General features: G+C 38.8%; 1 protein-coding gene across 2 annotated transcripts in view; it reads right to left on the minus strand.

The window, feature by feature from the left end:
- The window catches only part of ypel1 (yippee-like 1), a 29,508-nt gene extending 9,799 nt beyond the window's left edge, over positions 1-19,709 (minus strand). Inside the window, exons 1-2 of one of the 2 annotated variants that reach the window (XM_069705964.1) lie at positions 18,969-19,709; positions 10,887-11,171 (exon numbers count right to left, since the gene is read on the minus strand). In XM_069705964.1, the coding sequence (XP_069562065.1) occupies positions 10,887-11,003 (117 nt within the window). In that variant the 5' untranslated portion in view covers positions 11,004-11,171; positions 18,969-19,709. Of the gene's footprint in view, positions 1-10,886; positions 11,172-16,435; positions 17,600-18,968 lie in introns of those variants that run through there. The other variant, XM_069705966.1, reaches the window with a different exon arrangement.
- Positions 19,710-21,256: the final 1,547 nt, after the last annotated feature.

Consider the following 21,256-nt stretch of genomic DNA (forward strand, 5'->3'; position numbering starts at 1 on the left):
ATTAAGCGAGCCACGGTGCTAGTATGTAAAAGTTAGCGGCTACTTCCTGAAGTTTACTCCCCAAAGGTGAGATATTATATTTGCCAAACAAACTGATTAGTCGGCATTCTAAAATCTTTTACAGTCAATCAACGAGCTAATGCTAGCTCGCTACAGATGGTCAAATTGGCTAGTTAGTTGCAGATTGTGCTGCTTTTGTTTATCACACTGAAACTAATGTGCGAAACCAAGGAGCTGTTACCTCTAAAATTACCATCGATTTTTGAGACAATCTTCTGATTAAAATTATGAATCACACGAGAGAGGAAAATAAAGAACTGTTAAGCTGTAGTGAGACCTGAGTAAGTCCAGATCAAGTGTGTGTAAAGCTTTAACAATTCATCAATTTCTTGGTGGCTATTCTGGTTATCGAGGCAAAAAATGTGGAAACAATTGGTTATTTCAACTGCATTTCACTATGAAATATCTTTGTCAAGTGAATAATAGCATTTTGGACTTAAACAAAGAAAACAGTCTGCTTATGAATCGATAGTAAAAGATGCAGCGCAGTATGTGCATGGGTCTGAAGACTGCAACAGCATCGATGCTGTCAAGAAGTGTGACCATGAAAACTTCACCACCAGGTCTGTGGCAATAAACTTTCTGAAAACGTTTCCAGACGCTTACTGTATGCAGTTTATTTGCTGAGGGGAGGAGTGTGCCTGCCATATTTCCTTTTGGCCCGTGTGCTTAGGTTAATCCTCTCTTTCGGCCTGCTCCATCTGCATCTTTGCTCGCCGGCTGGCAATGCCTCGAAGACTCCGTGTATAAGCTCGAATGGGGAAAACAGTTTTTCATACCTGGCTCTGGAGATTTCCAGCACTCAAACTGCAACTGTGGGGGGAGTAATCTGGTCAAATCTGCAAAGCTCTTCGAACACTTCCATTTATTGTTAGCATGGCTCAGTTAGGAGCTTCTAGTTTACCTAGTCTGTGCACCAGTGAAGTAATAAGAAACTGGGTACTGAATCATGGCACTTTCATATGGGATGAAAATCAAACATGGACAAGGCAAGCGGCTCTTGGCAGCATGTAGTGGAAAACACCAGACAACGGTGTCATCTTCTCCTAAATAACGTAATCGGCTTAGAAGGGTTGGTGCTGAGGACCGGTGATCCTGCCCTGGACTACTGAGCACACACATGCCAGGTGTGGCAGGGAATAAACATCTTATTCATAGTTCCGTAAGCAGTTATGGTAAAACTCAATAACAAAATATTAAAAAAAAAAAAAAAAAAAAAATTCAGACTTTGACCTGTATCATGATAGCGAAAAATGTGTAAAATCAGTTAAAAAACCCTGGAACAAATAGCCGATCAACAGAAAACATTTCAATTAATTTAGAATTCAAGTCATTTAAGAAGCATGTGTGTCAAATATTCTCCAGTTACAGCCTTTTCAATTTGAGAATTTGCTGCTTTTCTGTTTCAAATTATAATTTGTAGGTTCTGTACTGTGTGAATAATCTAATCATTCTGATGATCTGGGAACTTGAGCTAAAACTTCAAAAATCAAAGTTGCTACAAATTCTAAAACATGGATGCTTCACAAGCATCTTCAACCCAACAACCCAGAAAATCTGTTACCATGTACACTATGGTTTCACTCTCCCTGTCTGTTCCTGAGTTATGGCATTCAAAAAAAGAAAACAAAATTCTCGTGAGGTGACAGTAACGTTGACCTTTGACCACCAAACTACAATCAGTTCATTCTGAAGACCGGGGTAACATGAATGCCAATGAAGAATTCCTGCGATATTGCAATTGAAATGCGACGGACAGATAAATAGCGAACACTGGAGTAATTGAATTAGAATTTATTTTCAATCAGTTTGCACAAGAGAATTTTGTAGTAATACAGCAATGCTAAAAACTCATTCATGCGCTTGTTTTACTTCTAGCAGGTTTTAAAATCCAATCTGATTTTGCACATTTTCCTTACGTTTCAACAAGAAATGTGACTGGTAACGTTATGCAACATACAGAGTTGTCCATGTATTTGAAGTGTATTGAAGGCTGTAAGCCCTGCTCTACTTGACTTTTTTTCCTGTATGCTTGTGGAACGCTTTCCTCTGTGTAGTTTGATGTGTCCGACTGACTTCTGCATTATTTACTCTTCACTTTTTGTGATATGTCATATTTAGACTATGAGAACTACAGTTGGGAAATGTGTTTCCAGTGCGATTGCTGGAAAAAGCAGATGCATGGGAGCCTTGAGAATCTCCTTTTGTCGATCACTCGGGCTGATGAAAGTCGGGTAATTGAAACTTTACGATTAAAGTTTTAAGGTGTGTAGGATTCTGCCACCTTGCTGCTAGATATTCATTTAATCCTACACACTGCTCCTTTAAATATTTACACAAAAATTATGTTTACACAGCCTTCCTTTTGTAATATCTGATCATTTTTGTCTCTTCATTAGCATTTGGACTTTTTCCAATTAAAAGATAACAATAACATGTGACTTAAATACACAACATAAGCTGTCCCTTCAGATCTGACTCAATAAGTTCATATATGAATATAGCATTACTGTTACAAAAGCAGGAAAAACAACATACATCTCTGCCACATGTTAAGCGTGTGAAACCCACCGGAGAAAGACAGACTGTCCGAGGAAGAGCTCTTAATAAAATCCTATTATTTTTAAAGTGGATTGTTTGTTCTAATGAGGTCATTTGTCTATAGTCAGTGCAGCCCAGCAAGCAAGGTAACGCAACCCAATCAACAAACCAGTTTTTTCCTGCGTAACTGGATACAGATTCTTTTCAGGATTTTCTCCTTTAAATAGAAGTCAATGATGAAAACGTCAGTTAAAAGCAGAGCCTGAAAGTGACATGAAGTGTGACTTAAAGCCATGCTGCCCCGCAGATAAGTGCTCTCTAATGAAATCCAATTAGAGGCGTGTTTAACTATTTGCAAATAAGTGTTCAGTCAAGGACTAAAGTTAACGATTATTTTCAATCAGTTAGTTAAATATAACTAAAAAGTCAAAAAATACGAAAATGTGAACCTTTTCTTTTAGTGATTTGGCTTCTTTTGTCCAAACAAAGTTAAAATATATTCCCTTTTTTTTTTTTGTCTTAAAAGGCAAACATTCATGTTTGAGAAGCTTGAAACAGTTACATTATAAAATCAGTTAATCACTTGCAAAATTTGTTGCCTTGTTAACAGAAAATTAATATGTTCTGTCCATTGACAAATTAATTAACTTAAATAATTTCAGCTCTCCTTTTACTATGTATTCTAATAGGGGGATAAAGTTTGACAGTAAAATACATTTTGGAAAGATGTTTAATAAGAAAGCACTATTTATACATCCAAAGAAAAATATGATGTTTGACTTTTCACCCACTCTCACACACATGCTGACACTTCTGAAATACTGAACATTTAATGTGAACAATCTGTTACCAAATATTCTTGTTAATAATACTGATTCCTGACAAACTGACTCTTTCTGCAGGAAGTGTCCGTTATGGCTAGTTTTGTCCTATATTTTCTAATCCTAGTTTGCAGTCTTAGTTTTCATGCTAATAGTAAACTCAGGATTTGGGAGATGACTGAGCTGTTGAATTGTTTCTGAGCATTGTTTGAATTCAAACACTAGATTCTCCACCTTATCTTAATCAAAATTAACATAAACATCAAAGATCTAGCCCAATGTTATTAGATATAGATTAAAAAGCTTGGTTCTAATCAGCCTACAGTCTTTTGATTTCATACTGCATTACAATTCAAGATAAGTGCAATGTCAAGTTCTTATTTCAATATCAAATAATGACCAAACAATGGCTGCTTTGGTTATCTAAATAACTTCAGTGCTTGGTGTACTCCCTCAGACATGGCTACCGTGCAGTAATGACTCCTGGTTTGAAGCTTTCTGGGGCTGCTGGTTCTCCAGCATTCCTGCTCCAGCGTCAGCTCGGAGGAACCTCTGCAAACAATGTGGTTTGAGTCTAATAAAACAAACACAAAAGCATAACACCCTTTAACATTTTCAGCCTCTGCCACACTGACCTCAGGGGCAATGGCCCTTGAGCTCATAAATGTGTTGCTTTTATCAGATTTTTATGTCACTCAGACAACAGCTCATAAATAAGTCAAAGTCACACTGAGGACCTCAAGAAGAATTACTGCTGATAAATAAAGTAAAGTAGAAATGGAAGGTTGGGTTTGGCACCCATCCACATGTTGGGAAGGTCCTGATTTTATACACGTGAGGTAATACTCAGGTTTTCTTTTATACATTTTTTTTTTTACCATTTTCCACAAAGTCCTGCAATCTCTGTTTAAGTCACTAAAAGAGCAGTTAAATAGCTTGGAAAACAGACTTGCAGCCTCTTTTGGATGACAGCACACAGGTCTGTAACGGGACAATACAGCAGCCCTCAATATTTTTTTTTCTCAAATCAATCCTTAAGTACGCAGCTGCCCTCAAAACCAACATTTTACCAGCTGACCTCTAGTTATGGAACAGGCTTAACCTAGACGGTCAGTGGGACTTAACTCAGCAACGTCAAAGCCAACAGTTTGTAAAAAGCATTTGCTCTGTTCGCCGCTACATGCTCTTTTGCCCGCTCCCGGCCACATGGAATCACAATAAAGGGAAATTAATGAGTTTGCATTCAAACTATGCCGACGTGCCCGTGACAGAACAAACGGCAATCACCAACCCACTGTTCAATCTCAAGCTGCCTTCATCACGTTGTATCTTATGCTCACACGCTAATGCGCCACAAAAGTAAAGTAACAAATATGGACGACAAAAAAAATTATATTAATACATAAATAAAACATTTTTGTAGTGAAAAATTTCAATTACATACAGTATATGAATAAAGTTATTTTTACATTCTTACATTACATACGTCAACAGTTTTTTAGGCTATTTCTGTATTTCTACATTTCATCATTTATTTATTTCTGTATTGTTGGACATACCAGACAGCAGTAAAAATGTCCTATCAAATCTTCACAAGTTCACCATACTAACTTTCTATCCACAATAAGGGTTCGAGTGAGGTTAGGACATTAATAAAGAAATGTAGAGACACAGAAATAGCCTCATTAATAGTTGATGTATGGAAATAAGTTCAAGAAATTCATTTAATTTCATTTTTCTATTTCTACGTCTATTTATTAATACCTACATCATTTTTTGATCCTCCATACAGGAAGACAAGGACGTAATCAAGGTTTCAAGGATACATTGAAACTTTGTTTCCAGAAAAATCCACCGAATCTGTCAGGTATTTCTTCACATACTCGACAAAACTGTGGGATAATATTGTCATGGAGGCGATGCTTTCCGAAACAAGAACTAAAACTCAGAACTCGTATTTTAAATGGCAATGTTTTTTCTTTTGCTGCACTCCTGCTGTAGACCATTTACAGTTGTGCAATTCAGCGATTTCTTTCATGCAAAAATGGCCAGATTTTCCTGATTACCCTCCTCAAATGTGATTTTTGATAAAAAAAAAAAAAATGTTATCACACCTAAGGTGTAGGGTTATGATTAATTCAAGTATAAATTGAAAAAAAAATTTAGAAGGAAGAAAAAAGATCATATTTCATCAAATGTCATATTTACTGATGCTACATTTTTGTATTTACTATATATGATGTGATTTGCCAATAAAAAAAATTCCCTCATAAAAAGGAGCTGTGCGACAATAAATCCACATTTTTTTGAATGTGATATGGCTCTATAGACGGGTTCGGTAAAGTGCACATAAATGAAGAGTGACCCTCTTTTAGGCCAAAGGCTCATCACATTCATAATTTGCGCTGGTCTTCAAATATTAAAACCCACAGTGGTGTGCAGATTTCACGACTCCAAACTTCCCATTTTGGGGCCTTTGATCCTGCTGAACGGAACAACACTGTCTTGACGGTAGAGCTGTTTACTCAGCCCGTCTTTCTGCTTGCACTAACAATCTGTACGTTTCCAAGTATCTGAGCTGCAGGAGGCAAATGGATTCTGACACGAAGATGGTGTGTGTGCGCAGACTGATCATCTTTGCCATTTGAATAATCAGCTTAGTGCGTGGTTAGAGTGCCATCCACGAGGGAGCACACTGTCATTCTCTTATAATAATACATGAAGGTCATTGCCTCAGTGGATGCGGTTCCGGTTCATCTGACAGTTTAAAAAAAACTTTACCCACTCTTTTCACTACGATTGGCATTAAATCAGCTTTTGCAGCTTTCGCATATTTGTGGCGCCAAATGTTAGTGAGGGCTAATTGTTACGACTTGTGGACTTTTAATAAGCAGGCGGACTGTAATAAACTGAAACGTGGATGCTTCAAAAGCAGTTAAAAGGTGCAATAGTGCAGCTCACTCAGCTGTTTGTATTTCATTCAGGTTCAGATTTGTCATTCTCCATGGGCTGATAAATGACCAGACCTGCCAGGACAATTTAATTTTAGGAAATGGGCTGTATCCTCCGCGTCCTGCTGTATGAGCTGACTATAAAATTATTTTTTTGTTTGTTTGTTTGTTTGTTGGACAGGATACAAGAGGTTTTATGTGCAGGCAGTCACAAACCTATCAGCAGTTGTTTATGATGACTCAAAGTTTTACTAAGGATCATGTCTACAGCAGCTTCACACTGGAGGGTTGTGTGATGACAGAGGTTTCTTGACACATTTTGTGTGATTGTGGGTTGCAGAGATATGAATAAAACCATACAACCCCGTTTCCAAAAAAATGGGACACTGTCAAAAATGCAATGATTTGCAATAATATAAATAGAGCAAAGACAACATATCAAATGTTGAGACTCCAAAATGTTATTGTTTTATGAAAAATATATGTTCAATTTGGAATTTGATGGCAGCAACACGTTTAAAAAAAAAAAAAGCTGAGATAGCAGCAGGTGTTGCATCATCTCTTTTAGCAACAATGAAAATGTTTGGCATCTCAGTTGCCAGTTGCTTGAGTTTTGAAAGTGAAATGTTGTCCCAGTCTTACTTGATATAGTATTTCAGCTGTTCAACCGTTCAGGGTCTCCTTTGTTCTATTTTTTGTTTCATGACGCACCAAATGTTCTCAATGGGTGACAGGTCTGAACTGCAGACGGGCGGAGCTATGCTGTTGTAATACACGCAAAATGTGGTTTGGCATTGTCTTGGTAAAATAAGCAAGGCCTTCCCAGAAAAAGAGGTTGTCTGGGTGGCAACTCCAAAACCTGTATATATCATTCGAAATGAATGGTGCCCCTTCCAGATGTGCGAGCTACCCATGCCATGTCCACCCTCATACCATCACAGATGCTGGCTTTTGAACTGTGCGATGAAAACAAGCTCAATGGTCCCTCTCCTCTTTAGCCCGTGGGACTCAATGATTTCCAAAAATAATTTTGAATTTTGATTTGAAAGAGCCGTCAGACCACAAGAAGAGTTTTACACTTCGCCTCTTGAATGAGCTCGGACCCCGAAGAGGCAGAGGCATTTCTGGTTCATGGTTATATGTGGTTTGTTCTTTGCATGGTGGAGTTTTAACCTGCATTTCTGGATGCAGCGGTGAACTGTGTTCATAAACAATGGTTTTCAGAAATGTTTCTGAGCCCATGCAGTGATTTCCATTGCAGAACTGTGTGTGTTTGACCTGAAGGCCCAAAGATCATGGCCATCCAATATTAGTTTCAGAGAAATATTTAAGGTTCATCTCTTGTGTAGAGATTTCTCCGGATTCTCTGAATCTTGTACCATAGATGAACTCTCCCAAACTTCACTGCTGAGAGGCTCCGGCTCTCTGGGATGCTCTTTTTTATACTTAATCATGTTACTGACCTGTTGCCAGTTAACCTAATTAGTTGAGATGTTCCTCCAGGTGTTTTTTTTTTTAGCATTACACAACTTTTCCAGTCTTTTGTTGCCTGTCACAACTTTTTTGAAATGTATTGCTGGCATCAAATTCAAAATAAGCACATATTTTTAATTAAACAATAAAACATCTCAGTTTCAACATTTGATGTGGTCTTTTTTTAATCAAATATTGGTTTACATGATTTGCAAATCATGGCATTCTGTTTTTATTTACATTTTACACAGTGTTTTTTTTTTAGAAATGGGGTTGTAAAAGAGGAGATAAAATCTGACCTATGGACCTTTGGAAGTCTAATTTGCTTTTGTGTTTGTAGCAACATCTGAGGGGATCAATTAGTTAACTGATATGCAGGGTCGAAACAGAAAGAAAACACAAGCTACAAGTACTTCAAAGACACATTCTTAATGTGCATAATATAGCATAAGGAACCAGTTTTTAAGAACATGTAAATAAACATGAAAAACGTCAAATTATTCAAATTTCAAATAAGTAGACTTCCCCTTAACAGCTTTTCAACGAATAAAAGATTAAATATGACTGAGTTCATACACACTGTTTATATACAGCGTAAATATTTTAAGAGTTCAAAGTTGCACTCAATGCTAAAGCTTCAAGCAGATTTAGTATAGGTTTGAATTGAACACATCTAGTGGAGTCGATAATAATTTTGCTTAAGGAATATTATTGTGAATACAGCCCTCACTGATCTCAAAAAACATATAACTAGAGTTATATTTCCATTGCATTTTTTCACAATATGACAGCACAGCTACAAAATACTGTCAAATGAGTCTTTTCACAAACACATTGGAGTGGTGATGTCTAAACAGACTTTTTAACTCGGAGCTCAATGTCAGAGTTAGTGGTTTTACCTTTGCCATTTGAATATTTTTTTCTGGTGCATCTTTCAGACATTTTCTTTTAATATTAGTTTGAGAACTCTTTATGACACTTATAATAATGTTTTGAACGAATATCAATCTGACATCTGGGATCTTGCAATGGGCACGTTTTTAGACAGATGAATTGATTATTCAATCATTAGTTTCAGCCCTGATGACCTCTATGACTACTAAAATCAGGAGTCTCTAGATGACAGAGGACCCAATGTGACCAAAAGAAAACAAAAACATGTCTCTGAGCTCATAGAAAATGTGGGCAATGAAGCAGATACGAAGCTTGATTTTCTATTACATGTTATACATACTGTAAGTCTGACATTACCAAAGATGCTCCGTGAGCCAAGGCAGTGCTTTCAGTTTTGACATTTTTATAAGAATCAAAAACAGACATAAAAACAAAAATAGCCACAGCTGCAACACTTTTAAAAGACTTGCAGGTTATTTTATGCGCTGCAGAAACAACGTCAGTAATAATAGCAGCGTGGCTGTCATCTGAGAATTTACAGACAGAAATGAAATACAGACGCAAGAGCAGTATAGTACACAAGCTTTGGAGATACAATAAGGCAGGTAAGCATCAAATAAAATGACACTGGTGTCAAACCCCAAGTGCCATTTACTAACTAATATCCGATGATACTCAATCACTGCAAAATGAAAATTCATGATAATCACAATATTACAAGGACACTGTCAAATCATGGCTCATAGTGTAATCCCAAAAATAACAAGAGAACAAAACAGTCATTTTGATCTCCAGATGAGTCAGCAAATTAATAACTGTTTTCTTTGACTAATAAAAAACTGCATAAAATGGCAAAATACAATTTTTCAAAGGACAGCTAAAAAAAATAAAATGTGCTACATATTGACTGTTCCTCAGCCTGCTACTTACATGATGTACCATATATTTTAAAGCTGCATTGATTACTAATTTTTCTGCAAAGATTGAATCAAACATCTCTTTTAGTTCATTTTTGTTTTAAAGCACACGCACTTAGGCAGCCATTTTCAGGTAACACTCAATGTATTCAATTCAACAAGCCACATTTTTCGTTTTAAGAATTTGTAGCGACCAAACCAGAGCTAAAACAATACAAAAAGAATGATAATGTTTCTCCATGTCTGCTACGTGTCAATAGACTACAATTACCGAACACCTTTCAAAACCACACCAGAAAAAAACATGTGAAGTCCATCTTTGAAGAACTGGGGGGATCAGAGAGGACTCCAAATATTCCCCTTACATTTACCCCTAAAAATAGATACATGTGAACCAGAAAAATAACTCATGAGCATGAAGTGCAAGTAGCAAATCACACCCTACCGTAATTGTTTGTTAATGCAAGGCGTCGACCGGATACGAGAAACTGAGAGTGGAATGCGAAACGCTGCCTTCAGCCTGCAGCCACTTACTGCTGGTTGCAGAAACACCGACCAGCGGTCCGCTAGCAAAATATTCAAAAATATCTGGTTGTTTAAAATTCTGGGTTCTGTTTCATCGATTCATTACAACGTGGTTAGTTGTGTGCAGTGTATCGGTGTTCAAGTGGTTCAATCGTAAAAAACACCGTTCAACGACAACGTGGACGCCGTCTAGAAGCCACAGAGATTGACAATGCAAAGGCACAGAGAAAGGATGAGGCCGTTGGGAAGATCAACTTTCTCCTCAGACGTAGGTTGTTCTCTTAAGCTACGAAGACAAAACTCTCCGTGACCAAAATTACAATATACAATATAATTTTCATGGCCACTGCCATTTCTGTAAATGTTACCAAACACTTCGCAACTCGTGAACATCGTGGGCTTACAGAAAAAGTTCTGACATCGTGGGAGCTGTTCATATGGACTCTTGTCACGTAGCCTACACGGTAGATACGACCACATTTGAAAGCATAGATAGTCTCAGGACAGATTGAAAAAAATAGATAAGTAGCTAATGCAGAAATGGGCCACCAAATATACACGGACAGCCATCAATGTACCCGAGCGGGCTGCCCAACTAAAGTCTATCTGTGGGGAAACACTGACATGAATAAAACTGGAACTGCTTTGTACGAAGGGCAGGGAGGACTGTATGAGGACTGAACTGAAGCGGAGCTGTTGTGTACCTTTGAGATGAGCTCGTCGTGGTTGGCCAGATGTGCCCGGCAGTGGATGCAGCTGTATGTGCGGTGGCAGGTTGGCAGGTAAGCCTGGAAGGTTTTGGACTTGGTCATCTTCACCATGTCAGTGGGGCAGGGCTCCTCAGTGGTGTCAGGGCTGGCACTGGAAGAGTTGCAGCTCTGCTGAACTTGCTGACAGAAGAAACACTGGAAGATGCAAGCAAAAGCCGTCGTTGTTGTGGAGTGGGTGTGTGGCACGCTCCACACATACACCACGGGAGAAAATCAAACCTGCAGGGAAAAAAAGAAAGAAAGAGGCATTGTGGTGAGAGTCACGTTCCATACTGCCTATTTTTAACACTCATGATCTTGATTGCATTAAAAACGCATCTCATTCGCTGGAGCAATCATTTGATTACAATCAACTCTTATGGGATTACAATCACATGTTGTCCAGTACCAGTGTGGCTGCTTGGTGATGTAATTTATTTATAATGACAAATCAGAAGCCACGTAACATGTGGTCGCAAACTATTGTCTTAGTCTTCCTTTATGACAGGTCAGTTAATTTCTGTTGTATCCCAGTTGACCGATAGATTCAGCATGGAATTCGTAACTTCTGAGATAAAGATTAAATTATTTTGTTTAACTACAGGTTCGGAAAAAATTTTCATAAAAAAAAATACTGTCCAGTATTCCAATATAATTTAATCGAACATGTAATTTCTGTGGTTCTATAACAATGTTCATTCACAATTATTGAAATACGTGGAACAGAAACCAAAACCTACTCAAACTGTAGATAATTTATTTACACCAATCAAAGTAAAAAGCAATTACTACTTCGAGATCCATTTTTCAAGTAGTTCAATATGTTTATAACTTGATTGGTTAGAGTAAGTTATTAATTGACAGTAAAAAAAAAAATTAATTAAAAAAAAACCTAATTATCTGAGTGCATTTAAAATGTTGGTAACAATCCCTCATATCTTAGGAAAGTTGTGTGCGCTCAACTCCAGCAACTACACAAGGTCAGTCTATAAACTGTGATACATGTTTTTCTCCTTAATTAAAGTTTTGTTTGCAATCTGTTCACTTCTGTAAAACTGTGTTTTCATACCTGAACATTTAACTCATTGAGAATAATGAGATTAATCAACAGAACCCATGGTCAAAAATCTTTAGAAAAAGAGATTAAAGTTGTGATAAAGCAGAATAATTCTTTAAAGGTAAGAAGCCAAAGGCCAGGCAAAAAGGGTTGACCAAAATAAAATGCTTGAAGCGTTTACAGAGCAAAAAACAAAACAAAACAAAAAAACCTCTAAAATCAAAGCTTTATCATGTTTTCAGTGCTGACATCAAACCAACGGGCCTGAAGCTCGACAGAAACAAACGCACATCAGTTCAGTTCATATGCCGGACATACGAGAATAGTCGACGAGACAATGAAGCCAAGACCCAGAGAATGTGTGATCTTTTGCTTGGGTTGACAAAAAAACATCTCTCCACGTCCACAATGATGCAAAATATTCACTCAGATGAAGACCTGCTCCACCTCTAACTATGTAACCGTCTGGACTTTGAAAGAACTTGAATCCCAGCTGACCGAAGATGACTAACGCTCACGAGAATTATGCAAATTGATGTCCTTTTTAACCTGGAGACTCGGAACAGAACTCAAAAGAGCTCCAATGACAACAAATCTACATACCATGCCATCATCAAATACTCCTTTTTTTACACTGCTGTCTGCTATGACTCCTTTTTTTTTTGTTATCTTTGTTTCTTAATCATTATTATTGATGGAAAGAAAATAAGATTGTCTCATCTTATTTGCATGTGGCTCCGGAAAGTTTCTTTTGTTTTACTTTCCGCATCTAATTGACAACTCCCCTGTGTCCTTATCTTGTGACCTACAACCAACTCAGTATTACCATACGAAAGCAGATACAAAGGGAACGGGGGTGACTGTCAATTGTTTGTCACACTGTATAAAAGCTGCCCTACGGAGGAGAGACGTTGAGCAATGCTGGGCATCCTTCTTTGAGGGTACATGTATTTGCTCCTTCTTGCAAGAATAAATGTCTGATACATTTGATTTTGAATTTAGCCTCTGAGTAATTTTTCGAACAATTATTAATGGTTTTGTTTGGTGGTTTAATTACTAGTAAAAATGACTAGTTGTTCCTCTAACATCACTGTCTGTGTGCAGAGATGGTGGCTGTTGGGTGTCTTTAAGTGCGACAGAGGTTTGAGATTACCAAACGTTTTACTTATAGTATGAATGCCGCATAAAAGGCCTTTTACTTGCATATTAAGTTGAATTCATTTGATCCGTTTTGATTGAAACACATTCCGATCCAGTCACCGTTCAGTCTGGCAGACAAAGATGAAAAGTACGTTTACGACTGCTGAGGTTTTTGTTCAGACTGCAGGCTTCTCAGATCAGATCTTTACGTCACATTGTCCGCACTATTATTTGCAACCAATCAGAACGGTTTGGTGTGTCCTGACATCACCAACGTATCTGTGTGGGTTGCTGTGGTAACGATGTACGCGTAACTACGCCGGTGGCGCGGCTTTCCAACACAGATGAATTGACAAATGGAGGGCCATCATTTCGCCATCCACACAATCCCACTGTCAAGTTTTTGTTCTTGTTGATCTCCATATTCACACTCTCTGATATGTGATAGTATGGGGGTATATGCTCTCAGTCGAGAGCATGCTCTTTCAATTTGAGGGCATGATTTCTTGCTGTTATTGTAATATTCTCTCTCAAAAGTCTCTCCTCGGACTAAATAGTCGCCGCTCGCTCGAGGATTTGCTCAACTCTCTTCCATAACTACACATCTACACTCAGATACACGGTTGCTGTCTGTGATTGTCGGCCCCACCAACAGTTCATGTCTTGTATCTCTATGCTGTCCTTTTCTCTCTCTGCTCTCCTCTCACCCCAACCGGTCGAGGCAGATGGCCGCCCACCTCTGAGTCTGGTTCTGTCAGAGGTTTCTTCCTGTTAAAGGGAGTTTTTCTTCCCTCTGTTGGAGGTTTTTCTCCCTTAAAGAGGAGTTTTTCCCTCCTAGCTTATGTGGGAATTGTTGAATTGTTGGTTTCTCTGTTTAATATTGTAAAGTTTTGCTGTAAGTCTTTAATGTGTTAAGTGCCATGAAATAACCTGTGTTGTGATTTGGCGCTACATAAATAAATGTAATTGTTGCTAGAATAGATTTCCTGTGCTCTAGTTCTGTGTCGTAGTCTCAAATTATTTCAGTGTTTATATTTGGACTAAATGTTTGCTATAATGTTATCAGACTTGATAGATAAACATTTCTGAGTCAGTTTCTTGACCTTATGATGTTACTGGGCTGAAAACGAGCAGTGTGTAGGATTTTGTGACAACTAGAAGCAAAGGTTGCAGACTGCAACCAAAGGAATCTCCCCTCCCCTCCAAGCAGGTAAGCCAATCTATGGTGATGTGAAACTCGCGAAAAAGGCGGCCTTTGGTTTGCCTGTTCAGAGCTAGGACCCCAGTCTCTGTAGATAAAAACTCATTCTAAAGTATCAAAAACACAACGACTCAGTTTCAGCTGATTTTTCACTAATGAAAACATAGTTATGAATATAAATTTCTATTTGTGTAAACATATCCCCCTGAATTCTTCACACTAAATCTAACATTATCCTATTGTGGCCACAGTGGCTGATTGTTCAAAAAAGGTTCCACAAGCGAGCTTCAATGTCAGTAAAGTGGTTTAAGAAGTTACCGTTCGCTCCTGCGTAATAAACTACAACATTACAATGCAATTTTTTTTGCATTAGTAATCATAATGATATGTATTATTATGACACCGAGACCATTGTGTTATATATTGACTACTTTGTATAGATTTTGCTAATAAAACTCGCAGTTTGCTGGTCGCATTAGTTGGCTGTAAGTTCAACTTTAGCCTCGTTCTAATGCAAGTGTTTGATAAGTGGGAGTTTTACACATTAATAAAATAAGCAGGCTGAACCACACAAACTAGTCCTGCAGGGACATTAAGGTGTTTCTAAATATGCACTGCCAGTAACTTCCAGGTCCAGTATGGACACTCACTGGCCTGAAACTTTAGGATTCAATTTCCTTGGCAAAGACCAACCAAACAAAACATCTGTATGAGGGAAGATTCTCAACTAAATTTACAATTTCATGGTAGCCTATATCTTGAAAAGAAAATGAATGTAAAACAAACAAAGGCTCGACACTGTCAAGTAATCCAGCTTTCATTTTCATCTTTTTGATTGATAATCTTTGTTGAAAGGGGGGGGGTGTACCGTTAGTCTTTTACCACAGCTGTCTTTGTAATAAAAAACATACTGTCTGTGCATAACCGGGGGTTGCATCCTGTAAAAAAAAAAAAAAAAAAAAAAAAAAAAGTGCAGCCCTGAGAGTGGCAAACCCCTTCAGAAGCACTTGAAGTTTCCAATTTAACTCAATGTACTGCAACAGGAAGAACAGCAACGAGACAGAAGCCAGCAGCCAGATGAGAAAACAAAGGAGCTTCCGCGACTCAACAGGAAGCAGTCACATGTGGTGCATGGCTGATTTACAAACACACGTATATTGACACACTCAATATATATGTCATTTTTCATTTGGCCATCTATCGCTGTTGTCCCAGACAACGCATATTTACATACATACTGTATAATCTGCACAGGTGCTTGAGGCATAATCCCTGCATTAGGACAAAATCCCCTCTGTGAATTAGCCCAGTTTAACCCCAGCGGCATGTGCACGGGGAAAGGTAAACACACACGCACGCACACACACATCCATACATACACACGTACACATCCACATACAGAAGAGTGTTGCACTTCGCCATCATCCCCATTAGTGATTAAATGAGCTTTGTCCTGTGGTTGTTGCTTACATTCATGTTTTGAGACTAACAAAAATAATTTCCTGGTTACTAGATTTGGAATCTTTTCTGTCTTTAGTCTACTTCATCACGTGGTATCAGATCTATTTTTGTATTTATATAACTTTGTTTTGAAGGATAAATAGAAGCAAAATAAGATGTAAATAGGAGATGTGAGTTGAGGGGACAGGTAAATCCAGCAGGAAGAGCTGATAGTCAAAGTGAGCGAAGTGACAACAAAGAAACAGGGCACACCATGCGTCTCTGGTAAACCCGAACAGGAAGAAGAGTGTCCAGACAAAAGACTCGCTCCTTCATCCCTGAATCTAACAAAAGAAACAACACAACATGCGTTTTATGGGAAACTCTCATGATGTAAAGAAGTTAATTTTGACATTACAGGCTTTTGCACCCCCACTGATGTCTTTTTTTTTTTTTTTTTTTTCCTTCAGCTCCTCTTCCAACTGTGTTGATCCCCAACAAAGAGCACGACGGCAGCTCAAATGCAACAGTGTCGCTGTGCTGCCTGCTTTCATTGTTTGCTTTTTTCGAGAATGATACGATCTGAGCATCCGATGTAACATGAAAACCGTGTCTGCTGCTTTCTCTCCGTGTTTTGTAGGTAAACATTGCTACTGCTGTACTCACCACCTGGGTCAGATCTGAGCAAAACGCAGCCTGGTGGAAAACTGCTTACTGAAGAAAGAGGGAGATGTTTTTTCACTGGTTGTTGCTTTTTGGAGTTCAATAAATGATTGTCGTCGTCCCAGTCTCTGGTCCATGGGTGATGCTGCCAGATGGGAACTTATTATTGTGTCCTTTGGGTGCTGACGGATCTCATTTTTCCCAACACGGGCTTTTGTTGTCTTTTGTGTGCGTAATGGACTGGCCTGGTTACTTTGGTAAGGAAAACGTCACCACGTGGGAGGGAGACGAGGCTCTGATTAACAACTGGCTTGACCAATGGGTAGCTGTGGTGCCGTCAGGCTCTCGTGGGAAAGATGGAAACCAGTTTGAGAGTAGACTGCAGGTGGACGTGTTTTTTCTCTGTATTCATTTGTTCCATTCAATTAGTCTTATTTGTAGTTCATTTATTAATTTATAAATTCGTAAATATTTTCTACGTGTTTTTTAAACGTTGCCCACCACTTTATTCACACTTTATAGTTAGCTGGCTATTAAGCCTACATGGGGTGTTCAAAGCATTTTTTATTATTATTATTATTATTGTTTCTCTGTTTTAAAACATGACATGCATCACACTTTAAATGTTTGTGTATAAACACCGGACTCAATATATCACCAACAAAAGTACAGCACATATTCAGGGTCAGGGAAGAAAAATCTATGTTATTGTTTTGTTTATTACTGAGGAGATTATTTCCCATGTTGCATGAATGCGCCACTGAGGGGAGGTAGAAGCGCACAAATACCCGGATGTGTAAATAAATACAAAATGAGAATATGAATCTGATTCGTTATTTTCTTTGATATGAAAAATGTATATTCGTTGTCATAACTACTCAATCACCTAGCTCTTTCTATCAAAAAGGCAGAGTCGTGTTTGTTTTTGCATCACATATTGCAGTCAAATGACTAATTAGCTATGTGATTAATTATTATTTTTTTACATAAATTAGTCTGGACTGTATTATGGGCTATATTTGTTTATTTTTTTTAAAGGGATCCTTGCATATGGAGGCCAAACAGCAAAACAGTCCATCTTAAATTATCCTGAGCTGATATGAAGGTAGACACACCTGAAAGGTCAACTTAAAGTCATAACTGAGCACCAAAGGAATATTCAAATAATAATAATAATAATAATAATTGTTGCTTTTAGAGATTAAAACGACAAAAACAGAAGCCTAAACCACCACCCTTCCCTCCCTCCCTCCCTCCCTCCCTCTTCCTCCACCCCCTCCTGCAGCTTCTGCACTGTTTATGTGTCTCTGCATCACACTGAACTTTTGGACAGATCCACATCTGTAATGCCATGAATGATGACACTAAATGCAAAAAAAAAAAACCCCACAAAAATGAAACACGAACGGGAGCCTGCCCTCGTCTTACCCTTGCTGCCCTGACGTCGAGGACGTGCGTCAGCCTCAAGACAAGAAGCCACTAACAACTCAGCAACTGTTTTTAATAAAAATCATCATTAAAAAAATGTTTTGTCCAGATTGCGCGAGGCTCGTCATGTTGCAACACAGAGAAACACAACAAACGCGTTGCTTCACCATGAGACCAGGATGCATGGAAACACAATGTTGGACACTGCAGCTCCCATCACAGCTGAAGGCTGTGCGCGTGAGCGTTATGAAATCCGCGCTTTCATTGTGTGTTTTTTTTTTAATTTTTTTTATCGCTTGTTCACGTGGCATTTTTAAGCCCCCTGAAAAAAACTGACCGAGATCTGCGGCTAGGGGAAGAGACAGATGATGACAGCGGAGGTGAAATAATCCGATGAAAGAAGCTGCACGACAAGAGCTCTTGAACGTTACTCGATTTATCAAATTGTAAAGCCTGTCTCATTTAAGAAAGAGATGTTTTTAACCTTATGATTAATGTGAGGCGGTTAAAGGCACACACACACACACACACACACACACACACACACACACACACACACACACACACACACACACACACACACACATATATATATATACAGACATACACACATACATATACATACACACACACACACACACACACACACACACATATATATATATACATACATACATATGTCAGAACTGCCATAGAGGGACGGCAGACTAAAAACTACATTAATCAATGAATAAATAGGTTATAGCTCAAATTGAAGTTTCTTGTTGATTTTGATCTATTATAGGCCTCGTAGTGTAACCGGATTAAAAAAAAAAAAAAGCTTTTTCATGCACGAGTTTAAGACTAATCCAATGATAAATAATACAGGATATAGCCTAAATAGAGAAAAAATATAATTATTTTTGTGCAACAGGAAACAAATATACAGGCTTGCCAAACAAAGTGCGATAAAAGCTGCAAACTCACCAGGCTCCAGCCGAAAGCCTACATTAGAAGGGTTAGTGTATTACAGCAGTATTACAGGGTTACTAGTCTACATGTATTTGTTTATTTTATTATTTTTTTTTTGACAAACACATGCGTGTCCTCCAGCAGGTCATGCACTCACCCCAAGACACCTCGCCTTCCCCCCTTCGGGCACAAAAACAACCCGGCGAAGAAATCGTCTTCGCGGCAGTTGAAGGAGTCTGAAGGGGAAAAAAACGGAGACACCTTCGCCGTCCCATAAATCAGCAGCAGCCTGTTCAGATCGAGCCCGATGCCATTAAAACAATCTCCATCAACATCTGAGTCTTCGCTGGATCGTCACTGGGTGGCTTAGCCAAAAACCGTGAAATGTGCGCGGCGTATCTCCAAAGGTCCGGCCGGAGTCGAGTCCCACCGGTGAGGCGGCTCACAGGGAGTGCATGTTGGAGCGGCTCGAAGCCTTTTGAAGGGAGTTTCACCGACAGCTCACAGCTCACCTCGAGCTCTCCGACATCACCAGCAGGACAGGCTGAGCTGTCCCATCCGCGGCCTTATTTATACTGAAATCCTGATCAGCCATATGATGCGCAGAGCGCTTTGAATAATGCACAAACGCATGCACGACAGCGGATCTGTCAAATACAGGCGAACGGATCGAGCTCCTTTTCAGCGTTTCTGCTTCTCGCTGGATTGAATGTGTGAGCGGGTTGCGAAGTAAAACTTGTACAAAAAGTGCAGTAAAAGCGGCATTTTATTTAATCTACCGGTGCCGCCTTTAAGTCCTGCAGGACACGGGACAGTCAGGGGGAGCGCACAAGAACATGTCTGAACCCCACATTTTCAACTTTATTCGTTACCTGGCAAAGACAACTTGAAAGCAAAACAACAAAATCGAGGAAGCAGCCCACATTGACCAGGACGGATTTATTGTCACGTAGGCTAACATAACAATAATAATAATAATAATAAAAACAATTTAAATGCCAAATTTTTGCAATACAAATATTAGAATGAGAACAAATACGGGCTAAAGAGACTAACCAAGAAAAAAAACGTAGTGTTTGAAGAAATAGCCAATCTCAACTTTCTTGTTGTTTCAAAAGCTTTCATCCCCATCTGGTCTTCTTCAGCTGATACGAGGTCCTCATACGTCATGTTTAACATTTCCAATGGATTGAAAATGTCGGAAATGTTACTTTGTCTTAGTTTTGTAAGTGTACGCCAAATACAGGGCTTTAAGTGAGTGAGGAAACTTTACCAGCCTTTATAACAACAAAAAGTCTAAAAACAGTTTGCTGGATAACGTTAAGCTGCAACCTTTCAGACCAAAACAACTCGAAACACATCTCTTATCTTTACGAGCTCTTAAATTCGATCTTTTGGAGAGGTACGTAAAGGCAGCAGTAGCCTAGCTACACAGCCTGTTCTACAAATAGCGTCCAATAAATAAGAAGAACCTCGACTTGACCAATTAGCTGCGAGGGAAGGCGGGGCTAGGCAACTACAGCCAATCAATCCCAGGCCAGGATATTAACTGCGCGCCCGCGTGGCCGATGGTTGTTTTTGGCTGTGCGCGCCACCGACACAGACGCGTGCCAAACACCAAAACCTGAGTGCGCTTGCGTGGCCGCAATGCAAGCACGTGGTCGAAACAGAGCAAGTAAACAAACCTCTCAAAAATCGGTAGAGGTGGTTGGTCTTCCATACTAGTGTTTACTGTAGTTTCCACAGGCGGAATATCTATTTCAGGTTTAAAATGACGTTTTATTCAGTGTCTTCTTAAAAAAAAAAAAAAAAAAAAAAAGTTGTCCATTTATTAATCTGTTTTTATTTTGTATTTCATTCTTATTTATTTTAGCCCACCGAGCGTGTGAAACAGATGTGCTTCACACGTCCATTGATGTTCTGAGCAGGTTAAATGTGAGTGTGTTCTTCCCTTCAAAATAAAGCAGTTCTGCGGTCACAAATGTGAATTCTTCTCAAAGGATGTGGTTCGAAATCTGCGCCAGGGTTGTGAATTTGAAGGAGGAACAAATCCATTCCGACTCGCCGACTTGAAGGCTTCAAACGTGAATGCCATTATACATTTGTGAATCAAACTGCTGACTGGACAAAGAGCAGACTGCAGTAGATGTTATTAAACTGTATGGTAGCGCCCCCCAAAGGACACAGTGACTACAAGTACAAGACCACAGAGTGAAAATAGTAGTGGAGAAAACTTCGTCCCCTCTTTTAGTTGTTGTTGTTGGCTTGGTTTTGCTCGAAATAATCAAATATTCACCGACCCATCTTTTAAAGCATCATGGTTACTATTAAAGAGCTCTTTTAAAAAAAGTAATACATATTACATCCTTTGATGACTGGTAAATTATTTTTCACATTGGTTATTTGTACAGAAATGTGAACTAAGTTCTTGTTTGACATCTGGGG

The sequence above is a fragment of the Brachyistius frenatus genome, unplaced genomic scaffold (genome assembly GCF_029030835.1).
Source record: "Brachyistius frenatus isolate BFR_SWC_R1_liver_20210118 unplaced genomic scaffold, ASM2903083v1 Contig_60, whole genome shotgun sequence".
Classification (NCBI taxonomy): Eukaryota; Metazoa; Chordata; class Actinopteri; family Embiotocidae; genus Brachyistius; species Brachyistius frenatus.